General features: G+C 37.4%; 1 protein-coding gene across 17 annotated transcripts in view; it reads left to right on the top strand.

Moving 5' to 3' along the window:
- Positions 1 to 12,400, top strand: part of LOC149249361 (NADH:ubiquinone oxidoreductase, 17.2kDa subunit) — a 222,395-nt gene that overhangs the window by 149,362 nt on the left and 60,633 nt on the right. For 15 of the 17 annotated variants that reach the window (XR_016266761.1, XR_016266762.1, XR_016266759.1 and 12 more), the window contains one exon: positions 2,325 to 2,384. The exons of the other annotated variants lie outside the window; for them this stretch is intronic. Coding sequence is in view for 8 of the 15 variants with exons in the window: in XM_089458674.1 (XP_089314800.1) it covers positions 2,325 to 2,384 (60 nt within the window). In the remaining 7 variants the exon portion in view is untranslated. The remainder of the gene's footprint in view (positions 1 to 2,324; positions 2,385 to 12,400) is intronic. 17 annotated transcript variants of the gene reach the window in all.

Here is a 12,400-nt window from a genome sequence, read left to right as displayed (position 1 = left end):
GCTTAGTAGAGGCCAACTATATGGTAGCAAGTTCAGCAAGTTGTGAGGTCATATGGCTTTGCAAGATGCTCTCAAGTTTATGTAGTCTTAAGATGGGCCCACAATGATTCACTATGACAACCAAAACTGTATCAAGCTTTAGAATCCAATGTTTCATGATAGGTCCAAGAATATAGAGATCAAATACCACTTCATTAGAGACAAGGTACAAAGAGGTGTTGTGAGATTGTAAGAAATATCCACATAAGAGTAGGTGGCAGATATTCTCATCAAACCCTTAGTGAAGGGGAAGTTTGTGTTCTACATGGACAAGTTGGGGGTGGTGGAGAATCGCTTCCTTGCTAGGAGGGAGTGTTGATTTTATAGCTCCAGAAGGTGTTCTGCATAGGTTTAGTGTCATGTCATGTAGGAGAGAAGTCCTCTTTAGGTGGTTGTTCGAGAGGAGCAACTAATGTGATCTCCTTCCTAGGTTTTTAGCTTAGGAAAAATACATTGATTAATGTTGACTTTGGGCTAATGTTTATCTAAGGATAAATATTAACTTAGTTAAGTGACATAGATCTAATATCCACTGTTGATCTAAGAAGGCTAAGATTTAATCCTATCCCTCTATCACTTTTGAGATTAGGGATTTGGCTTATGGAGAAATTATAAATAGAACTTAAGGGAGAGGATGGAGAGACGACATGAGAGATTCAGAGAGTTTTTTTGAGGTATTTGGATGAGTCATAGTGTAGATTTGATGATTGAGAGATTTACATGGTGAAGAAATTGAAGTGTGTAACTGGGATTTTGAGTGAGAACAATTTTGCAGGTGGAGTGCAGAAGAGGAGGGCTGTGATTTGCTTCAGGGTGAGGCTGAGGTGTGCTGTGAGCTTGGCGAGGCCAAGAGGGTTGAGGCTGAGTTTGTGGAGTGGTGCCATAAGCATGGGGATACCATGAGGGTTGAGGCTGCAGTTGTGGAGGGGTTGAGCAGCTTCAGGAGGGCTGAACTTGTGAAAGACAGCCAGCAAAGTGCAGGAAAATTTCTTGGGGCTGATTTTGTTGGTTCCATTAGCTGTATTTTGTGTATTTTTAGAGGGCCATTTTCGCTGGTAAGGAAGCCTGTAATTTCTCTGAGAAAGTTTAATGAATAGAGATTGGAGGGTTAAAATAATTGTTGTTCTTGTCTGCTTTTTTTGGGTTATTTCCGAATTTTTTTACACTGCTGTTTGGTGAGTGAAAGTGCCAAAGAATTTCCATTTGTAGTTTTCAGATTGTATTTACTGTGGAGAAATTCATTTATTGAGCAAAATCATTTCTGAGGGTAATATAATTACACGAGACATTAAATCTGAAACAGGAATTTCAAAAATAGCATCAATGACCTCCAATGCCAAGGATGAGATGCTCAATGAAGGTGCATCTCCCCTAGGCCAATCCAAAACCTCGAAGGAAGAAACAGCAAATCTCCATAAATGTGATGAAAATCATGATACAGAACCTCGTTTGTTATGTTATGATGAGGTGTAACATCTCCAATATTGTTTAAGAATCAATGATGACTGAAACCAAACAAGGTAGTTATTCTAGTGTAAGTTTGGAGTCAGTCACGTTTGTAATCCAATGAGTGGTTATGTTTAAACATGCTTGTATATATACAAATCTGGGAAAACCCTAGTTCAGATGTACCTTGTACTCCAAAAGCTCTAAAATCTGCTGCAGTAGTGTCGAAGTCACCTCTCATTTCCTCCAGTACACATATTTCCTTTAACTTTGATAAAATGTTTCAAAAATGTAAAATTAATCTGTCTTTGAAATTTATATGGGCCATACCCTATATACTTACCACCCTGGCATTATGCAATATTGCATGTATGATAGCAGCGCCATATTCCCTGGAAGTTAAAATTAAATATCAGGTGAAAAGGCTTGTGGTTATGTGTTAAATCTGTCTTGATATTTTAATTAGTCTTACCATGCCATACATTGTACATTCATTTCTGGATGAATGATATTGTGTCGTATAAAAAATTGAGGAATCCTGTGTTTGGTCATTTTGGCTGCATATTGCATTTTGTAGCATGTTAAAAGTGTATATGATATTATGTTTCCTTTTAGCACCTTTTTTTATTCTTCTCCAAAACAGCAAAGTTAAACAATTTTGCTGCATGGATTGCAAGTCAAAATTGTAACAATAGTCTCCATTTTTTTATGGGAGTTGAGGAAACATTACTAGAGTTCAAGATTTTTTAGTTTGAAATAACTTCCTTCTGTGGAATACTAGTACCTTAGTTTGAAATACACAAGCATGCAAATACACTTAACACACTTATGTTTGGCAGGGTTTCAGAACCAGTGGGGACAGGAAGTTCTTTTCGGCCTGGAACCTGGCAGCCCCCCGAGTGAGCATTCTTCAAAGCTGCATATTTCATGTGAATATGTGAAGAATAGATAAGAAATTATAACCTAGATGTGCTTACTACAGGAATAGACAATCAGATATAGCAGCAAATGAAGTATGTTTTCTTGATACTAAAAGTTGTATCAGTATGTATAGGATCAAGAGTGTACATACTACATAGGTGACATACACCCACGGTGAGGGTCATGGAGAATATCCACCTTCTGTGTTTTCTGCATGCATTTCATACAGTATTATGATAGAATGGAGGATGAGTAGATGTTATGAATAAAATATAGATATTCATATAAATAATGTAAATATAAGTAATAATAACACATCATAAATTAGTTAATGAAGAGGTATGTCCCCAAGGACATGACCGTTCATAAAGGGACACCTGTGTAGGGTATATAAGCAGTTCCTTACTCTCCTTTGTAACATCATATTCTCATTCATATATTTTAATATATATTCTTATGTCTTCAATGGAGATCTACATATTCAAGTCTTTTGGCGTGCTTAACCTGTTATAACAAACCTTGTTCATTACGTTGGTATTAGAGCTGTTCGATCCTCTGGCCGCTCCACCGCTGCACAAAGCCAGTCTGATTTGGCCTTTGGCCATCAACTTGTCATCAACTTCGTTGTCGTTGTGATTCAAGTGTTTTGCTACACAAGATTTTGGAGATTCTCCAATTTATTTTTGGGCCTTTGTCCATTATTTAAATGTAGAAAAAGAGAAAAAAAAAGATTGAAAATAAATAAAAAAAAGCTTAAAAAAATTTGGAGAAAATAAAAAGAGTTTATAAAAAAAAGGTGTCAACATACCTGCTTTTCTAGACCATCCTTGAACACAACTCGACTCACTTTCGATGACTGCCAGAATTTTTATCGCCCGCAACCGTCTGACACTAGTTGTCCCCGACAGCACTCTGTCGCGACCTTCTCCTCCCCGGACGCTGGCGACCAAGCAAATCTACTGTCATAGTAAGCTGTTCGTTGACCACTCCCAGCAACAGAGCCATTCGCCTTAGCTCTTTCCTGCAGCACATTCAGCTCATGCCGTTGTTGTGGTAAATGTCTGAATTTTGCAATAGCCACCTAATGCTGCAGCCACCAACGACTGCCCAACCTTCTTACGCAGCAACGCTATCACATACCACCATACACTGTCACAAACATTGTCATTCTGTCCCTTACCACCTCTTTCATTTGAATAAATCACCCAAAAAATTTATCAGTGTCAATAGGCTTTAATTAAGGCACATTCATTGCTCTAAGAATCAACTTATCGTTGCATATTCCATACACAGTCACAAACATTGTCATTCTGTCCCTTACCACCTCTTTCGTTTGAATAAATCACCCAAAAAAAATAATCGGTGTCAATATGCTTTAATTAAGGCACATTCATTTCTCTAAGAATCAGCTTATCGTTTGAATCAGTGTTACTTGGGAGCGGGAGTGAAAACCGGAGCATGAGCGACATTTTCAGAAGCTCCCGGTTTGGGAGCGAATCCCGGAGCGATTTTTTAAAAATTTATATATTTTTTATATTTTGATACATATATGTCAACAAAAACATGTAGAATGATGAATTAGATATAAGAAACATAGAAAAACATAGATTGAACCATATCACATCAATCATCTAGAAGCTATAATCTTCATCAACCACGTCCACGAGTTAGTAACATACATATTACAACTGCAACATATTGAGTCTCCTGAATCATGATTCATCAAATTCAATCTTAAAGTTTCAACTTCAAGCTTTCAAAATTGAAAATTCAATATATAACATTTATCATCATTGATCACCAAAGTTGTACTTGTAAGCTAAGTTTAACCATTACAAGAAATAATATCTGAGATATTTCTAAGTTCTAACTGTTAACATGAAATGAAATGTTATAAAATGAATTATGAAATGAAATGAAACAACTTTAGTCTTTCATGAAGCATCATATTAATAATTCACAATCATTACCAATGAGTTATAATTGCCAACTTCAAACTTCAAACTTTCATTGTCATAGTCATATATTGTTTACAAAAAATATCATTATGATATGAAAGAGTCAAGAATCAAGAGTCAAGGACTCAAGACTCAACAATTATGAAAACTAATAGAAACTAGAAAAGTCAAGTAAATTGTAAATCTGTTATCTACTATTACATGTGGCCCTTGCCACGAGAGTCTACTGTATGAGCAGGTCGTGGTGGTCTTCTAGGAGTCTCCCGCACAGACCGACGACTAGAACTAGAAGGCACATGCCCTCCACGTGAGGCTGTAGATGGAGGTGGCGACAACAAAGGAACAAGACTCGGAACTCGAGCACTGCTACTGGATGGTGGAGGTGGCATGGCTGCTGTAGCTGCTTCATCTTCATCCCTTATAAGTTCCTCTTCTAGTTCTTCAAGATGTATAGTGCCATCCTCCAAATTGCCATCCTTTGGGTGGTTGTCCCAAATTTTATATGTTGGATCCTCATAAGCCCGATCACAGTAATGACTCAACAACCTCAAGTTGTAGTGCACATAAACCAAGCTTTCTACCCGGTTTTCATTGACTCTGTTTCTTTTCACATTATGTATGAAGCTGTAGGTGCTCCAACACCTCTCTGCAGAATAAGTTTTTACAACTTGTGATAGAACTGTTTTTGCCAATTTTGGCAAAAGTCCTTGGCCGCCAGATGATTCCCACCATCTGAGAGAATCAAATTTGTCTCTGTCTTCCATTGCATGGAAGGTACCAAACAAACCAATGCCACTGAAGTATCTGCCTATTTCAAGGCGCACAACTGCACATTCCTCCCTGTCAGGTATCAACTTTTCTAATGCATCCAAATATCCTCTAGTTACGTCTTCATCTAAATGGGGTTTGGTCCTAACCCCACCCCCTGGTGCAGGTTGGTCCAACCAAGATTTTGAGTAGTATTTTGGTGTAAGGATATACGCTAAGCAATGTAGTGGAAGATTAAGTTTATTCCACTGTACACACACACAATCGTGAATTAGTTTGTACAAGTCGGGATCATTGTTATGAATAATATCTTTTATTTGCCCCAACATGGTATCCATCTGCTCATACACCTTGCCAATCACTGGTTGATCCGTATTTGCAAACCAAATCATGTGATAAATGGGCTTGGTGAAATCCAATACTTGCCTCACACTTGCCCAAAACATACCATCAAGAGCAACCTCCTCTACCAGTTCAAAACCTCGCCTGTCAGCTGCATTTGTAGCCCTTTCCTTTAATACCCGCCAGTGTGGACTTGATACCATGCTAGCCAATGACTCTCTTACCTTCAAAAGGCACCTGAAGATGAGGTAATAGCTACCAAATCTAATCCTCACAATCTTCAACAACTCCAATCTTGAGTGACTGCGGAAAAGGCCATGGGTATTGCTATGATTTGTAATAAATTTTATCATTTGTTTGCCTTTCTTGTACAAATCACCAATCCATTTGTATTGTTCATTTTTGTTCTTAATAACATCATGCATCAAAAGGTTCAATGTGTGAACCAAACACCCAAACCAAAATATGTTGGGGTATTTATCCTCAATAATTGCTCCCGCTGCCTTATAATTAGGAGCATTATCAGTGATGACTTGGATGACATTGTATGGCCCAATACGGTCAATTGTTTCAAGTAATGCTTCTGTAATGTTGATGCCGGTCTTGAACTTCTCTGAGTAATCATATGCATTTAGAAAGATGGCACGACTAACAGACATAGCAAGAACACTTATCAATGGCTTGCCTTTTACATTTTCCCATTCATCAGATACAGTGGACACCCCATGGTTAGTCCAAGAACTTGTCATTCTATTCAAAGAATGTGATATTTTTGCTTTTTCATGATCAAGTCCAACGGTTCTTGCCTCGTCATACCTAGGTCTTTTGTATCCTTTAGGGGCATCATTTATGGCATAAACCATTTCGTGCCAATAAGGTGAGCGAAGAACATTGAATGGTATCCCACATGCATATATAAACTTGTAAACTTTTGAATCCACATCATTCCTACACCTCTCATCAAGGAAATCTGATATGGTTCTATGCCTTAAAGTTGGTGACCCTATGCCTCCATATCCACTGCCTTGGGAGGATGTTGAAGGAGTTCTTTGTGCTTGTGATTGTGAGCTTGGTTCAAAGAAATCCCTTGATTTTTTAGATTTGTATTGGGCTTCCTCCTCTTCCCTTATGTATTTGGCTCTATCTGCTGCTGACACAACTGTACAAGTTTTGATTCCTATTTGTTTATCTCCATTCCATGGCCTTTTCCCGCAAAGGTGTTTTCTGGCACGGGTGTATGAAATTGTGTAATTATCGTTGCAATGGGGGCAATGAAATTTAGTGGTTCCACCCCCTTTCCCTGCTTCAGGCCTGTTAACATATTTCCATAATGGGGTTTGGTCTTGTTTAGTTTTTTGAGACTCATGTTCACCTTCCTCCAGCTCCTCTTCACCGGGGTTTTCATCAAATCCACTTTGTCCCCCTTCTTCATCCCCCTCTTCATTTTGACCCCTCCTTTTCCTAGTCCCCAGCACCATAATAACCAGAAAAGGGACCAAGAAGAAGAAAATGCCAAGAAATATAACCAGGTCCATGATGTTTGAAATTTGTAGTTTTGAATTTGCAAAATTTAATGGGAATGGGAATGAGTAAATTAAAAATGTATTTACTATTTATTAATTTTAGATTCATCATTCTAGAAATAATTACTAAATTACTAAGTTACTAACCTCCTTGCAGGTTTGCTCCTTGCTCCTCGGTGCTCGCTCCTCGTTCCTTGGCACATGCTCCTTGGCTCTCCTCCAACTCTCTCAAGTCATAATGACTTATAAAAGCCCTCCAAGCCCTTATATAACAAAAACTTTTTTTAAAATAATTTTTTTTTTCACGTCCGGAATTTTTTTTCCGCGACTTTCACTTCTGGTGGCAGCGCGTGTCGCTTCGGGAGCGAAAAATAATGCCCGAGAGTGATCGCTCCTGGAGCGACGAGAGCGACGCTCCCGAAGTCGATCCCTGTTTTGGCAAAGAGTGCAATTTTTTTTTTTAATGGGAGCGCGCTCCCGAGCCGCTCCTACCCGGAGTGCGGATTGGGAGTGGGTTCGGGGGGGGGGGGAGGGGCGCTCCCCTGCAACACTGGTTTGAATAAATCACCCAAAAAAATTTATCAGGTGTCAATATGCTTTAATTAAGGCACATTCATTGCTCTAAGAATCAACATATCGTTGCATATTCTTGATGCAACAGAACTCTTGCTGATGTACAATTGAATAAAACCTGTACCAATTAATTGACCCTACCAATTAAGTTTGTGACCACGTATTGCCATTCACATCTGTATAGTTATGAATCTTTGCAAACATGCAAATCCGTATAATCATAGTTTGTTTCATCCACTTAACGTTCGTCGAAATCCTATTGTCGTTTCATTGTTACTAGTAAGAAATCTCTAGACAATGGCCACATAACCACAAAAAAAATACAATTAATATTTGGGTTCCAAGTCCGCCTTATAAAAATCAACCTTGTTGGATATTAGACATTATAATATAAGGTGATTAAACAATAGTCTACATTCAATTGTGTAAAATTGTAAGTAAAGGGTATAACATAAACCCTAAAAGTTTTGTTATACCAATTAGTATATTCCAAGGAGAATCGAACATTTTTCGATTATAAAGTGTTATATTATAAAAGGATATGAAAAAGGTATTATAAAATATATAGGGGGAAATTTTGTGAAGGTATTTATAAAGGTAAAAAGGAAGAAAATTATTGTACTCCTAAAAGTACATAAAGGGGGTATTTTTGAAGTGTTGAGGAGAGATGTTTAACGAAAACAAAGGCTAGTGGAGGAAAATTTTTAAAATTAAGATATTATTTATCGTAAATTATATGTTAATTTTTTTTTTTTGGTTTTTTGTTTTTTGTTTATTGATGAAGCAAATGGAGCCTAATTCGAAAATAAAGGAAGGAAGATCCTCCTATAAAGGTATTCCAATTGTATATTTTAGATTATTTACATTAAAAGGGTGTATTCAAGGGAAATAGATTAGTATTGCTATTAATCCAAGCATCGAGAATAATTACATCAATATTAATTTGACAAATCAACTATTAGTTCTATAGCCAAATATAGGCAAATGGAAAGGTATTTTTGGTGAAATAGAATATGAAATTAATGATTTACAAGTGACAATTGATCACTATGAGTACATAACTTAATTCCGTGTCATAACTATGTTGACAAAGAGGTCGACATAATTCTCGGTCGACCTTGGTTTGAGGAATTAGGTACGGTTATGTTAGACACAATTTTTATTTATTTATTTTATTTTTGATTTTTAATGTTCCCTTCCAAGAAGAAGATAGCCACATTCCAAGACATGACAACGAAATCAAAACTAATAATGCCTTCATCAAAAGACCTTAAAGATATTTCAAAACTAATGTTTCAAGAGAATCCAGAAATAGTATCAAAAAAGCAGAAAGAGCTTGAAGAAGTCATATCCAACAAAAACAAGGAAAATTCATGTTTGAAAGAGCATAATCATAAACTACTTACATAAGTTAGAACAAGAAAAAGAAATTCAACAAAAGTCTATTAGAAAAAGAAGAGGAAAATTTATGCTTAAAGAACCTTAACCAAAGGTTATTAGAACAAATCAAAAGTTTAAAAGATGAGGAGGATACTAAGAATAAGGTCAACATTCCAGAAAGCGAAGAGCTTTTACCTCTAAGGAATCATAATCAAAACCTTCTTATGCAAATAAAGAAGCTTAAAAGTGGCAAGAAGTTACTAAATGACAAGTTAGAACAACTTACTCAAGAAGAAGTATTAAAGACCCCACCTCTACTGAAAGAAAGAAGGACTACAAATTGAAGCATCTTGAAGTACTTACATCCAAGGGAAGTAGGTATAAGCATTGCCATCATTGTTGAAAAATGTGTAACTAGGTTCGATCTTCATAAGTATGAAATGTATTCTTGTAAATAGAAAATGAAAAAGAAATTATTATTATTATTGGAGGATGGGTGTCATGCTAAAGTTCTTTTATTTTAAAGGTCAAACACCCATTGAGTGCTTCTAGGGTTTGTCCCAGGTATAAGAGTCGTCGTCATATATTGAAGACCCTATGGGCACATTGTAAATTGTAAAGAAAAAATTATTTTGTCTTTAAAGTGTCAAAATACCTCCAAGATCAAGTCGGCCTAATGAGCTGTCAAGTCGAACTACATCCTTGAAGAAGCCTATATATAAGAGGAAGTTGTCCTCCTTCTGGATCACTCATTCACTCATCTCATATGCGAAGAAGTAGAAGAAAGAGAAGTCGAAGAAAGAAGTGCGAAGAGGAGGAAGTTGAAAAAGTCTAAGTGTTTTTGGCCCTTATCTATTCTTCTGGGAAGATCGAAGTTAGGGTTTTTGCACTAGGTCTTCTGGGGTTCGATTTTGGAAGAAGAAGAGAAGGGAAGGCAAGCAAAGGTTTCTTAGGGCATCTTACTGGCCCTAGGACTCAAGTCAAGGCAAGCGAAGTTAAGAGAAAGGCTATTAGAGGGAGATTGAAGTCTCCTAGAGAAGCAACAACATTTGCAATAGTTGCTGGGGAGCAAAATTTCGGATCTACTGGGAGGTCGAAGATATTGCAGCATGGGGCTGTGGTAGACTTGATCTTGGAGGGTATTTTTCTGAGTCTAGGTCATGGTATTCGTCAATTGAAAGATCTAAAAGATGAAGAGATTTACGGGTTTTCCCCTCAAGAGGAGGGGTTTTTGCCTTGGCTTGTAGCCTAAATACCGTGTCACCGTTCTTATTGTTTTGGTAATTGTTTGATGTATTGCACATTGGAATAATAATGGACAAAGCTAACAAAGTAAAAGGTAACACAAACAGTTATCAAGTTAAGAGTATTAACATATTCATTGCCCTATTGAATTCTCAACATGATATGAAAGCTTTGGTTCTCTACGGGCATCATGAAGATCTCCTCTACAATGAAGAAGTTCATCAAGAAAATTGCAAGCCATCTCAAGAAAGGTATCAAGGAAGCATGGAGTTTCTTATTCTCTTCAAAGAAGGCATCAATCAATGAAATGGATGAAGGTCTATTCTCGACTCTCTCTGGTACATTCCAAGACGAAGACATCTGGGTAATTGATAGTGGTGCATCAAGGCACATGACTGGCCACTCTAAACAACTATTGATCTTATCAAAAGGAAAAATACACTTCCTCTATGGAACTTGGAGACAACAAGAGCTATCTTGTGAAGGGCATTGGGTCAACTTCCATAAAACTTAAAGATGGAAGCAACATCCACCTCAACAACATTCTATTTGTTCTAGGTTTGCACAAAAAATTACTTTCTATTTCAAGTTTAGAAGACAAAGGAGATAGAGTAGCCTTCATTGATGGAAAAGTAGTTGTTTGGGGAAAAGACTCAAGCATAGATCAAGCAAAAGTTATTGGTATCCGAGAAGGAAGGATTTACAGATTAATATCTCCCGTAAACCAAGCCCTAGTTCACATTGAGATTAGTCCATGTGAACTTTGGCATCGAAGGTTTGGTCATCTACATTTCAAAATACTTCCAACTTTAAGTTCCATAGTAGATGGAATACCAAATTTGAAGGAGGATCATGAAGGTGTCTGCAAGGGATGTGCATTGGGCAAGAATACCAAGAGACCATTTGGAAGCAGTGCTTCATGGTTGAAAGAAATCTTGGATCTCATTCACTCTGATGTGTGTGGCCCTATGACTCCAAAATCACTTGGAGGCCATCTATACTATCTCACATTCATAGATGATCATTTAAGAAAGACCTGGGTTTGCTTCATGAAAACTAAGGATGCATTGAAGTATTTACAAAATTTCAAGAATTCAAGGCTGAAGTGGAGAACCTTCCAAAAAGAAGAATCAAGATATTGAGATATGATAATGGATGAGATTATACATCCAAAGAGCTTATAGCATTTTGTAAGGAGTTTGAGATTAAGCGGGAGTTGATAGTCCCATACAATCCCGAACCAAATGGAGTCGAAGAAAGAAAGAATAGATCCATTGAAAAAAGTGTAAAAGCAATGTTACACGATCGAGATCTACCTAAGTTTCTATGGGGAGAGGCAATAAAGACAACATTCTATATTCAAAATCGATGTCCTCACAAATATCTAGATAACAAGACTTCGAAAGATGTGTTCACTGGGAAGAAGCCATCTGTAGATCATCTCCGAATCTTTGGGTGTCTTGTGTATATTCATATACCAAAGGACAAAAGAAAGAAGCCGGATCCTTCTGGTATGAAGGGAATATTTGTTGGGTATAGTAACTCATCAAAGGCCTATAGAATCTATATGTGTTAAAATTGGCAACTAGGGCCAAAATCCACGTGGGTCATATTATTTATGACAACTGATATTTTTCTTTGATTCATCTCTCCGAGAAGTGTAGGATTGATCTAAAGATCTTCCGATTTTGACATGTACAAATGAAGTTACGAATTTATTTTGATTATGGTCAAATTGTGAAGGTCGACCAACAAATTTATGTAGGCTCAAAAGCCCAACAGTCACGTCTATTCATCCTCAATGTTGCATATAAATAGAAGGTGACTTAGCCTCATTTGGACACTCATCTTCAGACTTCTCTCTCTCTCCTCATTAATTGGGTACGGATTTCTGAGCCTCTCTCTCTCCACACGTCCGAAATTTCAGGAGAGAAAAATTTCAGGAGGCCGAAATTTTAGGAGAGTGAAATTTCATGAGGTCGACATTTTAGGAGAGCGAAATTTCAGGAGGTCGAAATTTCAAGATACCAAATTTCTGGACAATTTGACCAAGCGTTGAGCAGCTTGTATTGACCTCCTTTGACTACATTTTTGTGAGGGCTATCTCTGTTTGGGTAGGCCGCTTTTTTGGGCTCAAAAATCGAGGCTAAAGGTTGACTGTTGACCAACATTGACTGCAACTAGGGCTGATTGCAGGTGGGTTGT

The sequence above is a fragment of the Pinus tabuliformis genome, chromosome 7 (genome assembly GCF_031772625.1).
Source record: "Pinus tabuliformis cultivar Carrire ecotype Pingquan chromosome 7, CPIR1, whole genome shotgun sequence".
Classification (NCBI taxonomy): Eukaryota; Viridiplantae; Streptophyta; class Pinopsida; order Pinales; family Pinaceae; genus Pinus; species Pinus tabuliformis.
The sequence above is the reverse complement of the archived record's forward strand: the minus strand, read 5'-3'. Positions and strand labels throughout refer to the sequence as shown.